Source organism: Pleuronectes platessa, chromosome 8 (assembly GCF_947347685.1).
Source record: "Pleuronectes platessa chromosome 8, fPlePla1.1, whole genome shotgun sequence".
NCBI lineage: Eukaryota > Metazoa > Chordata > Actinopteri > Pleuronectiformes > Pleuronectidae > Pleuronectes > Pleuronectes platessa.
This window is the reverse complement of record NC_070633.1, coordinates 2,086,296-2,105,849: the sequence shown is the minus strand read 5'-3', so window position 1 is coordinate 2,105,849 and position 19,554 is coordinate 2,086,296. Positions and strand designations below refer to the sequence as shown.

The 19,554-nt window shown below is 40.7% G+C and overlaps 2 protein-coding genes across 6 annotated transcripts; both read right to left on the bottom strand.

The window, feature by feature from the left end:
• Positions 1-2,275: 2,275 nt before the first annotated feature.
• sil1 (SIL1 nucleotide exchange factor) lies at positions 2,276-8,165 on the bottom strand. 3 transcript variants are annotated; one of them, XM_053428850.1, is made up of 12 exons: positions 8,007-8,165; positions 7,725-7,831; positions 7,270-7,402; positions 7,081-7,186; positions 6,678-6,801; positions 6,460-6,546; positions 5,621-5,716; positions 4,905-5,026; positions 4,311-4,407; positions 4,059-4,223; positions 3,312-3,476; positions 2,276-3,182 (listed from the first exon to the last, which is right to left on the bottom strand). In XM_053428850.1, exons 2-12 carry the CDS (start codon positions 7,824-7,826, stop codon positions 2,979-2,981), a joined length of 1,401 nt encoding a protein of 466 aa, XP_053284825.1. In that variant the 5' UTR covers positions 7,827-7,831; positions 8,007-8,165; the 3' UTR covers positions 2,276-2,978. The 3 variants fall into 3 exon arrangements, with proteins under 3 accessions (XP_053284825.1, XP_053284826.1, XP_053284828.1); XM_053428851.1 differs by having other exon boundaries at positions 6,684-6,801; XM_053428853.1 differs by having other exon boundaries at positions 6,720-6,801.
• Positions 8,166-8,436: 271 nt separating this feature from the next.
• On the bottom strand, positions 8,437-19,207 carry spdl1 (spindle apparatus coiled-coil protein 1). Of its 3 annotated transcripts, none has more exons than XM_053428847.1 (14): positions 19,085-19,207; positions 16,739-16,900; positions 16,306-16,482; positions 15,200-15,394; positions 14,805-14,954; positions 14,496-14,594; positions 13,172-13,282; positions 12,940-13,080; positions 12,545-12,651; positions 12,079-12,199; positions 9,932-9,998; positions 9,635-9,826; positions 9,446-9,524; positions 8,437-9,297 (listed from the first exon to the last, which is right to left on the bottom strand). In XM_053428847.1, the coding sequence occupies exons 1-14, from the start codon at positions 19,118-19,120 to the stop codon at positions 9,150-9,152; spliced, it is 1,785 nt and encodes a 594-aa protein (XP_053284822.1). In that variant the 5' UTR covers positions 19,121-19,207; the 3' UTR covers positions 8,437-9,149. The 3 variants fall into 3 exon arrangements, with proteins under 3 accessions (XP_053284822.1, XP_053284824.1, XP_053284823.1); XM_053428849.1 differs by having other exon boundaries at positions 18,977-19,115; XM_053428848.1 differs by lacking the exon at positions 19,085-19,207 and adding an exon at positions 18,799-18,957.
• Positions 19,208-19,554: the final 347 nt, after the last annotated feature.

Below are 19,554 nucleotides of genomic sequence, written 5' to 3'. Positions count from 1 at the left end.
ACGCAGGATGGTCAAAAAGAGTGATGTTATTCTCCTGGAAAAAAGTCTTGGTCAGACGGGCATTGTGAATTGGAGCGTTGTCCTGCTGAAAAACCCAGTCGTTACCACACAGACGAGGGCCCTCAGTCATGAGGGATGCCCGCTGCAACATCTCCACATAGCCAGCTGCTGTTTGACGCCCCTGCACAACCTGGAGCTCCATTGTTCCATTGAAGGAAAAAGCACCCCAGATCATGATGGCGCCCCCTCCACTGTGCCGCGTAGAAAACATCTCAGGTGGCATCTCCTTGTCATGCCAGTAACGTTGGAAGCCATCAGGACCATCAAGGTTAAATTTTTTCTCGTCAGAGAATAAAACTTTCTTCCACCTTTGAATGTCCCATGTTTGGTGCTCCCTTGCAAAGTCTAAACGGGCAATTTTGTGGCGTTGAAGGAGATGTGGCCTTTGAAGACGTTTCTTGTTTTTGAAGCCCTTCCTTCACAGATGCCGTCTAATGGTTATTGGGCTGCAGTCAGCACCAGTAATGGCCTTAATTTGGGACGAGGATTGTCCCGTGTCTTGACGGACAGCCATTCGGATCCTCCGGCTCAGCGCCGGTGAGATTTTTTTGGGTCTACCACTTGATTTTTTTGTTCCATAACCCTGAGGATCTTTTAAGAAATGCAAAATGACTGTCTTACTGCGTCCAACCTCAGCAGCGATGGCCCGTTGTGAGAGGCCTTGTTTATGCAGTTCAACAATCCTACCACGTTCAAAGACGGTGAGCTTTTTTGCCTTTGCCATCAAGAGATCTTCACAGTGTGATTACTTGACAGGAAATGACATGGAATCCAAATTTTTGCACAGATTTTGGCTTTTAAAGGCTGTGGTCTTAAACTTTTGATCAGCTGATGAACAGCCTATTTGAGTTAAATTGTTGTTTTCAATAAATTGCCTGCTCACAACTTTTGGTCTCTTGTTCCCATTTCTTCTTTTTGCATTTTTAAGCTCTGTTTGGACCTTCCTAAGATCCAACAGTGCAAAATGCAAATTCATGCAATTTTTTAACTGGTCTTAAGATTTTGATCAGGAGTGTATACAGCAGACAGAACAGACTGGCTTGGCTGCACAAGCTTAAATGGGTAAGATGCTATTTTATTATAAGGAAGCGTATTGATTCAGACAGCCCCTCCTGGCTCTGCTCTGTCCATGTCTCTCACTGGCTTGCACACGTCGCATGCACACACTCACTTTAACACACTCTATTGTAACTTCACTAAGAAAAGTGCCTCTCTTCATTTCAGCTACATTTTTATAACAGTGTTAAGCCACATCATAATGTTTCAAATATATGGTAAATGGCTTTGTATTTATATAGTGCTTTTCTAGTCTTGATGACCACTCAATGCGCTTTACAGTACAGTTCTACATTCACCAATTCACACACACACATTCATACAGTGCATCTATTCGCAGCACTTAGTTATTCTATGGGGGGCCATTCGGGGTTCAGCATCTTGCCCAAGGACACTTTGGCATGCAGATGGATCAGACTAGGGATCGAACTGTCGACCTTCAGGTTGGAGGACAACCACTCTACCCCTCAGCCACAGCCGTCTGAATATGAATCTGACTCAAGTATATATTCAGCGACTTGCAAGTATGAGGCATTCAGGTGTTGCTTTCAAATAGACAATATTGAATATTTACAGTGATGTGGTTGGGCAGCTATGGCTCAGGAGGTAGAGCAGGTCCACTCACCAGAAGGTCAGCGTTTTATCCCATTCTCCCCATCCCACGTATGATAAAGAAAGTAATGCACATAGATGCAATGTATGAATGTAGCCACTGAATGATGGTTTAAGTATGTTAAGCTAAACATCATAATGGCTTGTACTGAAATTATGTCTGTATATAAATTATATTGTAAAATTGGAATAACTTATCAAAACTCCTATAAAAGTAATACCTTTATTACTTTAGTATATGCTCAAATCTGCATCCACATCTGCATTTCCACTGGGGAGAGGTAGGAGGCTCAAGTTGTTTTGGCCTGGTTATCATGGTGAAATGTTCTGTGTTAGATTAATGAGGGCTTTTTTTTATTGCTGCTATCTAAGCTAGCGGTCTTAGCCACACGATGGTGTGTCCGAGGGTCCGTGATTGCACCTCATAGGAAGATATCAGAAGAATATTTAGGCTTAAAACAGTGGAAACGACCTTGTTTCGAGTCGAATATGAATGTCAGGGCTTTCGGACACTTGGATGACACAACACGAGCAGTATGGAGGCATGTTGAGTATTTTCTGTTGTTTTATTACATCTAAAGATAGGTCACCATTTACTCCAATTGTATTAGATTGTGCTGCAACACTGCTTGAATCTAAGTGAATGTTTGTACCAAATTAACCTTGAGTTTTGACCACCAAAATCGTATCGGTTTATCCTTGTGGCAAGGGCATATTTGTACCAAATTTGAAGAAATTCCCTCAAAGCATTCTTGAGATAGAATGGGACGGACGGACAACCAAAATACATAATGCCTCCGGCCCCTGGCTGTCACCGGCGCAGAGGCATAAAAAACATGAAGGGGTCTGAATACCTACTGACTGTATATTAGATGGACCTTCATCATTAAAGTTATAGCTTTACAACTTTAAACTTATTTATAACTGGTTTAACTGAAAGGTATTACAAAAAGAAATCCCCAAACTCAGAGCATTTGTTCCAAAAAAATACTTAAAAAATATAAATTCATTTTTAAATTATCAACACAAAGAGCATTTTCCATTACAGACCTTTCTTACATGGATGTTGACTCTCATGAGCCGTCCCTAATGTTACGATGTATGTTTTCTGAATGATCCTCGTCCATGACACACATCGAGTTGACTCTTGTCTTGAGGAATTCGTCACTCTGTGGTTGGTCATGCGCTGGAGATTGGTTGTTAGTTTTGAGTCTCTGCATTGTGGCCATGTAAAGTGTCACTGTACAATCCTACGGTGATTTCATTTTGACTTGTAGTACATCAATAAGTTCCGCAATCTCTGCGAAGTAGCTGTTCTCCTCTCCTAGAATCATTTCGGACTGGACCATTTCCTGGTACTGTTCTCGGAGAGAGAGCAGGGAGCCCAGCAGAGAGCTGTCAGAGCGGTACTGATCCAAACATGTGGGAGCCATTGCCAACAAAGCCCGTAGAGCCTGAAAGTGAAACGACAAAAACAGCCTTTATAATTATGTACATAAATAATGTTCTTAAATACAAAAACTGTTGATTTCGCATTGTAGCTGCTTACTATCTGCTTCATTTATGTATCAAATTCAGCCCACCTTCTCTCTGTAGTCATGCTCAGTGGACTCCAGCAACTGTGGGACCAAAGTGCACCAGCCTTTCTCCAGTAGCTCCCCCTCCAATGACACCTCAGAGTACTGCCGCACACGGTCCTCATTGGCGGCATCCAATGCCGGGTCCAGACCTGTCTGAGAGATCAGCTCCTGTTGGAACAGACAAGACCAGTCTCAGCATAATCTTACAAATCACCCTCATTATTATCATTACCTCCACCAAGGAGGTAATGTTGTCATCAGCCTTTGTTTGTTTGTCTTTGACGTTGCAGCATTGATCAGAAACCCCAGTATACTGCACCCTCTCATTTGGTGGGAGGGTGCAGTACATGTAGGTAAATCTTGGTGCAGATGCGGATCAAGATGCAGATTTTCTTTTATCCCTTTCTTAAATGTTGCAATATTGGGAATTTTGGGACATTTGTCAGATTTATCAGACATACAGTATTTAGGGGGCTGAAATATATTAATGTGTGCAATTAGGTGCAGATTGATTGCATATAAGGTGACTTTTGCTCCTTGATGAAGGTATGCCCTCTTCATTCCTGGACACGTTCTAATTATCATTGTGTCCAGGCCAGAAATTGAAAACATTGTCTATAATATAATTTGGATAAAAGTGTCAGCTAAATGATATGTAATGTGTAAAACTGTAATAAAGTAACTACAAAAGGAACCCTGAGGGAGAGTTAACCTCCTAGAATAACTTTAAATACAGCTTGTGTGTTGTACCTTCTCGCTGATCATGTCATATAACATGGTGGCAATTCGTGTTCGGAGAACTCCACCTCCATCTGCCCTAAACAACTCTAATAGGACCTGTAGTCCCCCATGAGACAGGAAAGTACGTTGAGTATAGGGGAAGTGACGCAAGAGGGCGGCTACTGCAAACAGGACCTGGCATGAGGACAATGGCACACAGAAAACATTACGTGTTTGTATAGTTACTGGAGCGTTGATGGTTGTGTGAGTGGCTGGCAGTACCTTCTTCTTCACTCTGAGGGGCTGTGTAGTAGCCAGTGCAGTTAACAGCAATTGCAGAGCTCCACTCTCCACAGCTTTCACCTGAACCACTGGGTTACTGCAGGGCACAAACACAGCAACACTGAGACTGATGCAGACTGAGCTGTGAACATGTTCATGTTCATTCATTTTTCCATGAATAAGACCAGGAAATGATGAGACGGTACTGACCTTATTTAACAGTAACCATATGTATGGCTGTCACAATAACAGATTTCCAGTTTCTATCTATAGTTTGTGATCATTACATATTTACCATTTAGTGTTTTTCATTCATAAGCTGAACCCTTTCCTATAGGAGCCAAGCTCCCTAGTGTTAACACTGTGTGTGTGTGTGTGTGTGTGTGTGTGTGTGTGTGTGTGTGTGTGTGTGTGTGTGTGTGTGTTGTTTTACAAGACCAATTAGACATGTGCAGCTACAGAGGACAGATGTGGTTCAGTTACTCTCGAAATGAAATGTAGAGAAGTGATATTGATATTGTAGAGGTGTAGTGAGGAGAAGTAAAGGTCTTCATTGAAACACTAGCTACACACAAAACGTGCTGATGTTTGTACCTGGCCATAGCAGATCCCAGGACAAAGGCAGATCTTTCCTGTAATCTGAAGTCAGAGCTGTTCAGGCAATCTAGAATGACCTGGAGACCCCCCATCGAGCACAAAGTCTGAGCATTATCCACCTGACACACACAAACACACAGTTACTTTAAGGTGGTAAGCAAACATCTTCAGAGTTCTCATGTGTATGAATGATAGGGCTGCACGATATTAGGAAAATATATTTTCATATATGACATGAATGTGTGTGTGAATGGCAAACTGTAATGTAAAGCGCTTTGAGTGGTCATCAAGACTAGTGAAAGCGCTATATAAATACAAACTGCTTATATGAATTTGACTTGGGACAAACATGATCACTAGAAGTTTCACAGTAAAGTTCAGTCTGGAAGAGTTGGAGCGAGATTTGATGGAGCTTCCTCGCAATTCTGTTTTCTCTTTACTCTCTTGTTATTCATTTCTTCTGACAATGATTAATTGACGGAAACACCTGACAACGATCTGAAAATCTTTAATTTATCATCTCAGGCAGCAGGGCTCCCTCTGATTGGCCAAATATTTTGACATGCAGAGCGTAAATGCATGGCGCTTGGAACACAATTTATGGCAGTTTAAGCAGTCTTTTGCATTATGTTTATTGGGCACGTTGATATCGTAATGACGATAACTTTTCAAAATATCTTGCAGTTGTAATGAATGGGTGTGCATTCAGTTACCTGGTGCACCAGATACTCCAGCTCCAGCAGAATGTTCAGTCTCTGCTCTGTAGTTGAGTTACTGCTGTTGAATTGGTCCAGTAGACGCCTCAATATCTAAACAACATCACAACACACTTCATTTAGCTTCACCAACAACTAAGACAGGGATTTCCCTCCCGTTATAAGTCTAAGACAGAAACTTTGCTCTGTTCTCTACCACTCAGAAAGGGAAATGCATTGGCTCTGATATAAGACAGTTACTTACAACATATATTGTTTTTCAATTAAATGAGTACTAGTATATCTACAGCCTTAACAGAGTGTTGGCTTTAAGTGTATGTCCAGATTAACAGTTTTCTCTGATGACTACTGTAACATGTTCTGCTGTCATAGAGGTCACGTCATTTTCTGATTTCAGTGTTCATTGTCATCATGCTGATGTCACTCTTAAAATATGATGATTTATTTTTGATCTATACAAGCTTTTAGTCATGTCTACAGACCTGGAGGATACAGAGATACATGGAAAATGCATTTTTTAACTATGCATGATGTAATTTTCTGCCTTTATAGGGTCTTCTTCATGACATTACAGATATATTTATTATTGACTACCTACACTGCGGCGGCCTGCAATACTCTAATTTGTCCAGCACAGCTTTAAATAGATTTTCAAATAATGGATTCAAATATTATTTTCCAACTTTGGCAAAGTATAAAAACCTGTAAATACAACGCTGACATAAAATCCTGATGATGATTCATGTGGAGTCTAGTATTAACTCGCTTTTAGCCATTTTTAGGTACCTATTAACTGTATCTAATTACTAATTTTGTATTGCTAAACTCAGATGTACCTGACCATCCGTCTCAACCAGCAAGTCCAGCTGAGCCATATCTTTCTTCAGCTCCTCTAGGGGGCGATACTTGGAAGCCACAGAGTCCTACGAACACACAAAAGAAGACTGTATTTTCAGCGTGATATGCTGCATTACTCATGATAAAGGTGCATACATGTTTGGTTGTTTAGTAAGAGCTTAAATAGAAACACAAGGACATAAAATAAAATGATAACATCAGCCTTGTATGGATAATGTTGGTCTCTCTTCTGGCATACTGGGTTTAGGTCCTCCTTTATATTCTTCATGGCCTGTTTCAGTTCGTCAGGGCTGGAGAAGGAATGAGACTCCTCTCCCCTCCTGAGAAAGACAGACTTAGTACTACTATCATAATTATATGTTGTCTCATAGTCTGTGCTTTTACAGTATTGTGAAGACCTCAGTTTTCTATCAGAAGTGAACACACAACCAGATCAGAAGTGAATACACAAGGAAGACCTGAGTCTTCCTTGTGTATTCACTTCTGATCTGGTCAGTATCACTTTTAGATCTACAGAGAACAGGGCTTCCATATGAAGATGTTATACTGACCTATACATGAGATCCTGTGTCATGTGAAGATGTTTTTCTGATCTATACCTGTGATCCTGTGTCCAGTATTTGAGCTGCTCTTCTCCCAGTCTGACCTCCCTCTGACCTGTCTGCAGATTCAGCTTCACATGGGAACCTGCTGGCACTGCTTGACCTACACACACGCTTGTAAAATTACCAGATATTTGTATTTGATTTGACTTTCACAGTGTCAGTTCACTCTCCTGTATATATTACCTGGTTTGAGTGTTTGCCACTGCTCAGTAGGTTGGATCACCTCTATATTAACATTTGCCTCCTCTTCTTCATCACCACCTGCTCCTCCTCCTCCTTCTTCTGCATTCTCCACCACAGTTAGGGCAGAGTCTGACTGTAGAGACACAGAAAAAAAACAGTTGTCCCTTTACTTAAGTTTTGTAATATCGCCCTGTTATGTTACTGTCCACAGAGGGGCATTAAAGGAAACACAAGGCAACAGTTCTCTGGCCAATCTCCCCATCTTCTCACTAGTTCTCGTCTGTTTGATCAAGACACCACAGAAGGTTCAGTTCCAGCATATGAAGTTCTTCACATGGATGGTTGTACAAGACCACCTCTTGCCTGTCTTTTATTCCCTGTATTAGCAATATATTCACTTTCAGACAAGGTTTAAGAATGTCAGTATATTTAAAATTAAACCCAACATAACTCACCCTCAGGTCTGCTGCGACATGCCGGCAATGCAGCAGCAGGAGAGAGGCCACACTGATGCAGGTAAGAAAAGCAACTGTGACTGAGCTGGAGATCAACTTCATGGTGACTGAAACACACACAGACACAATGACTGTCCTGGGTCTGCTCGCTGGATGTAGACCATAACACTGAGGAACTCGCCACACTATTTATACAAATCTGACGTTCTGATGTCTGTTGATACTTTATCAGAGGAGCATGTTTACAGTACAACTACAATATTCAAGGCTCACATTACTCACCTGTTTTATTGAAATCAGAGGGTGAACGCAGGAAAGACACATGTGATTCTTCCTCATCTTTTCAGTGACACGTTTGACGTCATGCGTTCGTCACTGCCCACTCGCTCCTCATTGGTCCACGTACAAAGCCTCGTTTCAAGCGTTCCCAGCGTGACTAACATCAGCACGTCACACTGCTGCCACCGCTGGTGTGGAAGACCAATAGGACAAGACACCGATAATACAATGATGTTACAATCCTATCAGGTTAAATGTGGGTGTTTCCTACAGGTAATATCCCATCCTTTCATCACGCATTTGTACAATATGACCATAAAGTGCTAGCTTATATGAAGAGCATGGATCAGAGAATCCAGAAACCTCGAGATGGAAGATCCTGCACCACAAAGACAAAAGACGACACACAGAACACGCATCTGAATACAAGAGCTCAAGTTCATACATTCATAAATGTTTATATTGTATAAAAAATATTTAACTGAGGTTCACAGAGACACAAATCACACAGACAATTGGAACTTGGTGGAAAACACTGCACGACAGAAAACTTTCAGATCTCTTTACCTTCACCAGCAATATGATAAAATAAAAGGAAAATCACTCCCTTCATTAATCTACAACCCACAACCCAAGTCAGATAAAATTTGGAATTTTATTAAAAAGGAATTATTGAAACATCAAACAGGCAGAAGTATTCAAAAACACTGCTGTCTTGAGCTCTGCAGGTACAGTGCAGTAGTTCATTAAACTCCATGGTTTAGCTTTTGCTCTGATGTGCCATTTCATCTGTGAGAGATTATACAAACATGTGATGTGTAAAAATCATGTTTAATTGTGTCATGGTACCTTGAAAGGCTATTAATATTAATTAATATAATATTAATTCAAATTATTTTAATAGCTGAATTAACTCGGGGTGAACTCCGACCAAAGTCAATTTCAAGTATCGTAGCAAATTGTCTGAATACTTTTGTCAATGTGATATTTCAGTTTTACATTTTTGACACATTTCCAAACATTAAAAAAAATAAGCATTATCTGGTAATAATCTTTATTGTTTTAGCATCAGGCAAGAGAGAGAGAGAGAGAGAGAGAGAGAGAGTGATCTGAATGTGGTGGCACATAGTGTGTTCCAGACGAGGCCTACTGCTGGGCACACTCATTCTCCATAGTGCTCATAGAGCTCACATGGATCATCTCCACTGTTCTCTGTTTCTTTATCCTCTCCTCTCTCTTGTTCTGCTGCTGGTTCCCCTCCATCTCAGTCTCTGTCCTGTCAGTCACAGGATAACTTTAGGGGACCAAAACAAAAACACATTACAAAATTACTCAATATTGTGTCTTTATCTTGAAAGATGATTTGATATCAGTAAAAGTTTAAATCTCTACACAAAGTCGTTTCTTAAGCGGTTGAGGCAGACGTGAGTACACACACTGACCTAACGTTGGGAATCACAACAGGCTCCTCTCCACTGATCTTCACACATTTTGCAGCACGTGGCACAGTCAGCTCTAAACCTGTAACATATTACAACAATGATTAATGAGTTTGGCACTACATTAATTGTATCTTAATATGAGGTTCTGATCCTTTCAGCCCAAACAATCATGACTATAAATATACACACCTTTTGTGGAGCTTTGTGCCTCTGTTTTAGGACTGATGTCAGCCTTGGGGTCTGTAGTCATATCATGCATTACATCGGTCTCCACAGTAACTATCTGCCCACCCTTGTCAAGTGGGCTTTCCTGAGAGGAGGGTAAAATATCCACAGGAAGTTTCTCTTTCTTCCTTTTCTGGATCAGATACATTTTTGCCTCTGCAGACAGAAATTTGCAGGAGGCAGCATCAGTTCAGTCATAAGCTTACATTTAAAAAGTATCTACATCCATGTCCTTAAAATGTTTGTTATTATTCTACTTACCTTTGGGTTCATATTTGTGTTGTAGCTCTTCTACTCGCAGCTGTAGGTGGATCTTGTCACTCTGAGACTGCAGCAGGGAACAGAAGAATAAGGCACACTATGAATATCACAGTAAAATGCAGCATCTCCCATTGAGAAGCAAGGCTAAGTCCAATGTGTGAGACTGGCAACAATCAAAGCCAAGAGGAGAAATGGTTATGGGTGCAGGAGGTGTTGCTGTAACTTAGTGTCATGTTAGCATCTGGGCAGCCATGTATCATTGTTTGCAGTGTATCTTGACAGTATATGGATGTGTATCATTTCTTCTGACACCATTTTCAGTGTTTTGGAATATCACATCATGAATCATTGTGTCTAACATACACTCCTGATCAAAATCTTAAGACCAGTTAAAAAATTGCATGAATTTGCATTTTGCACTGTTGAATCTTAGGAAGGTTCTAAGTAGAGTTTCAAAATGCAAAAATAAGAAATGGGAACAAGAGCCCAAAAGTTGTGAGCAGGCAATTTATTGAAAACAACAATTTAACTGAAGTAGGCTGTTCATCAGCTGATCAAAAGTTTAAGACCACAGCTAAAAAAAAAAAAAAAAAAAAAACTCCTAAAACAGAAATTAAAGTGTCAAAAACTGACTCAGTAATGAGTAGCTCCACCATTATTGTTGATCACTTCAAAAATTCTTCAAAGGTTTTGGCATGCTTGATGCAAGTGTTTCCAAAAGGCTAGTGCGAATGTTGCGCCAAGTGGTGAAGATGGCTTCACGAAGGTTATCCACTGTCTAGAACTGAAGTCCATTTTTGTAAACTTCCCTTGCCATCCATCCCCAAATGTTCTCAATTGGATTAAGATTAGGGGAACACGCAGGATGGTCAAAAAGAGTGATGTTATTCTCCTGGAAAAAAGTCTTGGTCAGACGGGCATTGTGAATTGGAGCGTTGTCCTGCTGAAAAACCCAGTCGTTACCACACAGACGAGGGCCCTCAGTCATGAGGGATGCCCGCTGCAACATCTCCACATAGCCAGCTGCTGTTTGACGCCCCTGCACAACCTGGAGCTCCATTGTTCCATTGAAGGAAAAAGCACCCCAGATCATGATGGCGCCCCCTCCACTGTGCCGCGTAGAAAACATCTCAGGTGGCATCTCCTTGTCATGCCAGTAACGTTGGAAGCCATCAGGACCATCAAGGTTAAATTTTTTCTCGTCAGAGAATAAAACTTTCTTCCACCTTTGAATGTCCCATGTTTGGTGCTCCCTTGCAAAGTCTAAACGGGCAATTTTGTGGCGTTGAAGGAGATGTGGCCTTTGAAGACGTTTCTTGTTTTTGAAGCCCTTCCTTCACAGATGCCGTCTAATGGTTATTGGGCTGCAGTCAGCACCAGTAATGGCCTTAATTTGGGACGAGGATTGTCCCGTGTCTTGACGGACAGCCATTCGGATCCTCCGGCTCAGCGCCGGTGAGATTTTTTTGGGTCTACCACTTGATTTTTTTGTTCCATAACCCTGAGGATCTTTTAAGAAATGCAAAATGACTGTCTTACTGCGTCCAACCTCAGCAGCGATGGCCCGTTGTGAGAGGCCTTGTTTATGCAGTTCAACAATCCTACCACGTTCAAAGACGGTGAGCTTTTTTGCCTTTGCCATCAAGAGATCTTCACAGTGTGATTACTTGACAGGAAATGACATGGAATCCAAATTTTTGCACAGATTTTGGCTTTTAAAGGCTGTGGTCTTAAACTTTTGATCAGCTGATGAACAGCCTATTTGAGTTAAATTGTTGTTTTCAATAAATTGCCTGCTCACAACTTTTGGTCTCTTGTTCCCATTTCTTCTTTTTGCATTTTTAAGCTCTGTTTGGACCTTCCTAAGATCCAACAGTGCAAAATGCAAATTCATGCAATTTTTTAACTGGTCTTAAGATTTTGATCAGGAGTGTATACAGCAGACAGAACAGACTGGCTTGGCTGCACAAGCTGCTGACGTTTCAGTCACATAAAACACAATCACACTTATATAAGGCAGACATTACCCTTTCCATCTTTTCAAATCTGAGCTATGCTTTTCAAGTTTATGACTTTGTGATTAAACAATATTCATATTCTATAGACAGAATCCTATTTCATGCATTATTTATGAAGCAACCTGTTACCTGTTTGAGCAGCCGCTCAGACGTGAAGAGTTTCCTCTCCAGCTCAAGAGCTCTCTGGCTCTCTGACAAAGACTTCATCCTCTGCAGGGAAAGCTCGTCCCCTAGACGTTCTGCATCTTTACTGAGGACACACACAAACTTGGAGTGAACCAGGGGGGCAATTTATACACATATGACAAAGTCAAGTCCTATGTCAGTATTAGATACTGTGAGTGTTTCTGTAAGCCATCAATTATTTTATTTCATTCCAAAATGACTTGATTACATTGTTGAGTAAAATTAGCAATTTGTTTTTCACTGATAAATTCATCACCACTAAGCTCCATCAAATAATAGTCAATACACTACCAATTAATGCAGATATGAAAATCTTTGTCTCCTGATGTATGATGGGAGAATAACTGGCTCTGTAAAACAAGTTTATTCCAGCAACCATTTAGAGACATGGGGCATCAATTAGACTCACACAGTGTTGTTGAGCTTCATTTTGAGCAGGTCGGTATAGTAGGTTTCATCTTGGCATTCAGCGCTCTCAGCTCGAGCTAAATTAGCTGGCTGAGACTTCAGTATCATCTGCACACACAAACATACACATATTAAACACAAGGTAAATCAAATGCATCATTAAACAAAGTTTATAGATTTTATTTGATGTTTGGTTATACATATCAGTCAGTCCTCCTAGTGTATTAATTTATCAATCATAATGACATTTATTATTGTATTACTCCATACATATTGATAGATTAGCTGTGGATACGATGACAGAAGTTGATTTTGTTTGCAAAGCATATGTCCATTTAATTTGACTTATTTTTTTCTCTCCATTAAAATATGAGTTGTTGGTTAATAAGCACGCACCTCAACCTTCTCCAGTCTCTGTAGTTTAGTCAAGAGATTTTGGATTTCTCCATTCTTCTCTGACAGCATGCACTGGAGTCTCTCCAGCTGAGCAGGGTCAGCCCTGGAACCTTGAAGCTGCATCAGAGTGGCTACTTGAACCTGCACAACACATGTATATCCACAGATGCAACAATTGGTTAAAAACAAACAACAGTGCATGTTTATAGCTATGTATTGTGACACATAGTACCTTCATGCGCTGCAGCTGCTGTCTGCTGAAGCCATGTTGTTTCTGCAGGGACTGATACTGGACCTTCATACTGATCAGCTGTCTCTCCATCTCAGCCCGCTTATCCTCAAGCTGAAATACACAAGGTAAACATATAAACTGACTTTACAGGGTCAATCTTTCATTTAGACTCCTGTGTAGTACCTTTTATGCTAAACATTTGTTGCATGTTGTTCCTGATTTTTTTTTTTTTTTAAACTCTTTATTTATAGGTCATTTTCATCGTTTAGTACAGGGAGGTAAAACAAAAGACAAATACAAAACATTGAACAATTACCCAAACTCAAGGTCCAGGGGTGATGAATAAATCCAAAAGACAAAGTATCAAACCCAGTACGTGCATACAGTCTTACTCATTGGCCAAGTAGGCTTGCCATTTCTGCCATAGTTTTTCACCTAAATCTTTTTGGAGTCTTACTGAATAAGTCATTTGCTCCAGTATATGTAGTTGTTTTACAATATTAACAAAAGAGTCTGTAGTGGGGGCGTTTTTCTGGAGCCAACATTTTGTGATGGCCTTTTTACTTGCAGCCAGCAAGACCCTAAGTAGGTATATATCTTCTTTACTCAAACCATCTGGCATATTCCCAAGATAGAGTATTGTGAATAATACATTAATATTAAAGCAAAGAACCTTTGAAACAATTTTTGCCACCTCTCTCCAGAAAGACTGGATGGAGGGGCAAGACCAAAAAATATGGGCATGATCAGCAAAGACCTCTCCGCATTCTCTCCAGCAGGCCAGTTGTGCACCAGTCTGTTTGGCCTTTTGCTTGGGAGTTATAAAAAAACGAATCAGGCTTTTCCAACAGAAGTCTCTCCAAGTCCAGGAGTTGGTGGAGGATGACTGCGTCTCCCAAGCGTTCAGCCACATTTCCTCTGTTATCACAATGTTCAACTCTTTTTCCCATCGTTGTTTCACATAGTCTGCAGAATCCTTTTTCAATGAGGTAATGCTGTGGTATAACCTGCTTATAAGTCCTTTAATATTCCCAGAGTTGTATGCATCCATAAATATATCAATAATCGCTGGTGGCTCCGCTGGGTTACAACCTTTCAGCTTTTTACAAAAATAATCCCGGAACTGTCAGTACCTGTAAAAGTCATGCCCACCTAGTCCATACATTTGACATAATTTGTTAAAGCTATTAAGCTCCCATTTTTTAACAATTTTGCATACAGCCGTAACACCATAATAGGTCCATTGTTTATATCTATGATCTAGTGATGCTGGTGTGAATTCGGGGTTTGTTCCTGATTTTTGATAGACAGGGTTGGTTTTTACCTCAGCAAACAGAGAGTTCCCTTTGCTGTTTGGATCCTGCGCTTGCTGTAGAGCTTGGTCCAACTGAATCTGGAGGTCCCGGTTCCCCTCACGAGATTTCTGTGCCATGACAGAGTGATATAAAAACATACAGTAAAATAATTTACAGACTTAAGAGAAAAAATACAAAGACATACATAGACTATGTATGTGCTTGTTATCTCACAATGCAAAGCTGTGCCGTCTCATGGATGTTCCCTTTTCTCTTTGCTAGAATGACTTCCGACACAGACATTTTTTATCTCAGTTGTTAAATTGCGCTGTATTTACCTGTAAGGCATTAAACCAGGAGACAGCCTCTTTCTCTCGCTCCTCTTTCTCCTCTGTGATTCGCTCTAGGTGACGCTGCAGGCTGCTATTGGCCAGCTCCAGCTGCTGCTCTCTGTACTGACATTCCTGCAGAGTCTGCTCCAACTCCACCTGGTACACAAAGAAAATCTGCTTATTTACTAGAGCAACTCCCACCGGGGTTAAAAAAATGACATTACCATCCGGAATGAGCTGAAATACAGGTTGGCCATTTTCAGACATTGGGTCCAGACAGGATGTTGCCTTCCACACATAAACAATGCAGCAGGAGATTATCTGGTTCTCCAGAGACAGTGCATGTCTGAAAGCCACTTTATTCAGGAAGTGGCAGCAGCAGTCAGTCTGCCTCCCCTCACCTTAATTGTCTCCAGCTCCATGATGTTCATCTGCACCTCCATCATCTCAGATGTCATGGAGCTCTGGGTGTGTTCATTAAGAGCTTGCAACTCTTCCATTTTGTTATTGAGAGTCTCAGTCTGCACTTCAAATTTGTGCTTGAGTTGTCTCTCATTTAGCTGGGATTCCTCAAGAGCAGACTCCAACCTCAGTATCTGAAAAAAGTACACAGATACATCAAGTTATATAAGCAATTAACTTCACATGGTTCTGATGTACTGAATACACACAACCATTCGTTAGTTTTCCCCTCGGCCACTTTAATACAAAATGTTTGGTCTCGAAATTACATAGATGTATCTTTTCTTTAGAAAAGGACAGAGAGAAAATAATCTGTACTTGAAAAGGGATATTGCTTAATGATTCAAGTTCTTTAATTTTCCCAATTTTTGCATTTGAATTGGGGGCTGGGTAATCTTCTCCATAATCTATTTGTTCTACCAACAGCCTATGAATTATCTGGTCCCCAATATGATCCCTGTTTTTCAGACTAATCTGAATAATGAAACTAAAGAGTTTTATACAACCAACTCCCTAAGTGAAGTTTGAGTCTACAGAGATAATCAAAAATACAACTGGATGACCTCATGGTCATTGTGTCTCAATTACATGCCAAATCATTTTTCAAAAACTACAAGCTTTTTATAAAATGTTTGACACATGGAAAATGCCCTGAATGCTACTTAAAAAATACTCAAAGATGCATTCATTAATCTGTTAATTTGGCATCTAGAAAAAAAATATATTGCTGATAGCTAATTGAGCACCCTGAAGCTGATGGCCACAACTTCCACAGCTCTTACACAGCTCTCTGATTATACAAATTAAGATGGTAAAAAGCCAAAGAACTGCAGGATTTGTGGTAAATTCACTCTGTGTTTGGAAATCAGAACCATGTAAAGGTCATTCTGAGAGGACATCAGAGAATAACAAGAATCAAAAATTACATAATATTTAAGTGGTGGTACAGTCAGTTAATGTAAGTGTTACTAATGACATTAATATTGGTTCTGTGTCACAGTAAACTGTGACAGCGAAACAAACAGATCACACTAGGTTAGTGTACCTTGTTGGTGAGCTCACTGAGTGCCATGCTGTGGCTCCTCTCCAGATGCTGCTGTTGTTCCTGAAGCTGCTGTCTCTGCTGCTTCTTTACACAATCATAGTCTGACTTCAGTGACTCCAGTATCCGAGTCTTCAACTCCACTTCCTTCTGCAAGGAGTACTTGTCCTGCTCAAGGGCCTATGATACACACATGACACGAGGTAAGATACAGGGACAATCCCCAAACTTTACTGTGAACAATATTCTTTGCAACTATATTGTCTTGAAAGAATAGTACTAATAAGAACTGCTGGCATTCAGTTTGTTTTGAAGAAGAGGATAATATCTTAGACCTGGAGACATGAAACTATCTGCACAGGTATATAACAATAGAGGTGGGAGAAAAAATGTGTGGGTTTATTGTGAGTTACGTCACCTCAGTGCAGTGTCATACCTCAATTGCGTTGGTCATCTCTACTCTCTGTTCATCCAGTGTGTTTTGTAGTTCCATCTGCTGCTTGAGGAGATCTAATCCAGCCTGAGCAGCCTGGTGGACTTGCTCCTCCCTCGCCTTCAGCTGGTTCTTGAGCAACTCGATTTCCTCTGCTGCTGCCATCTGCAGTCGTGGGAAAAGGTATAATCGTCTTCAAGCACAGTGCTGACTGCAACACATCACACACCTCACTACATTTCCAACTTTGCACCTCAACATCCAGCTGCTCTTGGGTGACACTCAATGTGTGACAACACAGGGACCAAATGCTTATCACTGTCAGCATGTTTACACATTTGATTATGATATCCTTTTCGAGAGTGTGTGGCTGCAATGGGCCTGATTAAAATAAAGAAGGGTTTCCTGATGTATTTCGTGTGTGTGTGGTAATGTGCTAGAGCTGTATGCAGCTGGACAGAGGAGAAATCCCCAAACAATGATGACATTGGACAGGACACGACTGGCTGACTGACTGATGTTCCCAGTCATGTTTCTACGGAGATGTTGAAGGAGCCTGAGCGTACGCTCCTCCATGTTCTTTCTTCCGGTAACACTATACTCAATGTGTGTTTTGATGTATTCCAGAGTGAGTCCAATTCCTTAACCTTTTCCAGTTACCTTGTGCCCTAACTAGAGGCCATCCCAACAATACTAATGGAAACCACTAGCAATCTGGAAGTTATCTTTGATCCGGACTCATCCTCAGATACACATTTAAAACTAAATTCACTGCCTTTTTTCACCATCAAAACATCGCAAAAATCAGTGCACATCCTGTCTCAAAAAGTTGCAGAATAATTAGAGAAAACAAATCTCTTCAACACTCATTGATGTCTGTATTAACAGTAGACATCTTTTTCTGTCTGACTCAAACTCTGACATCCACAATGGGATTTCATAGTAACAAGCTGCTTTGAATTTTGGTCTGTATTTTCAACGACCTTTCCACAAACACTACAGCAATAAAAAGAGAACAATGTAAAATAAAATTGACCATTTCCTTAACATATAAAGCACATATATACACTCCCTTTGAACTGGGGTAAACATATGAGAGTTTGTTCTTTAGAAAAACAACATTGTTTGATGTCTGTAGACAGATCACTGTGGCCAATCGTCAACTCACTGAGTCAATGCAAGGATTTACTTGTCTTTCTTCTCACATCATTATTTTGTCTTACAGTTAACAACTTTTTTTTGGAGCTCATCATTGTCATCATCATCGTCTCAAGTGATAACTCTCAACTTAAAGCCAGACATTCAGGATATTTTTGGGGATTCTTTGTAACCTTAAAAAAAAAATGGAACAGCCCTACTGTAATATTAATATTTGTCAGTAGTATATCTTAATTGTCTCATTTATGATTTTTGAATTTGTGCATATTTAGATTGAACTTGCTCAGTGTTTCATTGTGGTTGCTGCTTTTGCAATTTTTTGTATTTTGCATACAGACTGTAGTGAGTTACACTGCCAGTCGCTCCATTCAAAAAGAATATCTGTTGTAACTAATAAATACAAAATTGGTTCCAAATTAAACCCAAGTTTCAATAAAATACTCTTATCTCAGAGCGTATCCGGTTTCGTTTCACTCTCTGTGTCTGAATAGCTGGCAGGAAAACCCTGGTGAATGATTCAGTTAACAACCAAGTCTCACATAATTACATTAAGGGCATAACCCGTAACAGCACACGGCTCTTATTTATCTGCTATTGTAACGCTAGTGTTGAAAAATGAAGCTAGTGGACATGTCGTACATCTACTTTACAACTGGTCTGTTCCAGCTGCAGGAAGTAGAGAATAGATGTGAGCGATCAAATACAAATAGCAGCTTGTTGTCACTACCCGCCCGACAGACACTATTAACTGAGGCTTCGTGTCGGACTCAGCTTTTTTTAAAATCACAGAGTCCGTTAACACTTCAATTTCCGTTCGGGCGACAGTACACCGTCAATAAGGAAGTCCTTACATTTACTAACGTTAAAAACAGACATCATTAAACGACACACGTGAACATATTTACCTTTTTAGCAACAATCCTCTATCAACACCACGTACCGCCAGAGTTTGAATTCAGTTCCACCAAACTCTCGCGACACGAGATTGCACAAACGAGAGTTGTGCCTGATTGGCCCATAGACTGGCCAGACATGTCTAGCTCAGCCAATGAAAAGCCAGAGGCGAGAGTGTTGGCTACTCACAGAACAAACAGCGGCCTCCAGTGGAGCCAACCAGAACTTCCCTCACCATCGCATCTGGAAACACGGTCTTTCTAGCACATTTTTCTTGCCTGACGTTGTCATACTCACAATTCTAGTCAGAATGTGATTCTGATACCGCTCCATTGGGCTGTGATTATGGGGCGTGTTTCAAACGAACCAGGAAAAAAAATGCCTCTTGTCTCAATTGGATAGACCTACAACCAATCAGAGCAACGTAGTATGTGACGTATGTTAAGTGACGCATTGTGAGTTATTTACTGGGTTCACACCGGAAGCCGCTGCGACGCCAAATCTTAAAAAACAGCTGGCTCCCATCCACTCCCATGTTAAATGTGCTGGTCACACCGAAGGCTGGAGCTCAGCGCTGCGCGGAGGCTGCCTCGCGCCCAGCAGCGATCGTTTCGGCGTTGAGTCTATTTTTTGCGCTTGACGCGGGCGTATCGCGCCAGAAAACACATTGGAAAATGATTTTAAACGATATTGATGACATATTTTATATGATATAAATTATCAAATATGCATCCCATACTTTGAATTCCCCTTCTGATGTCCTGGAG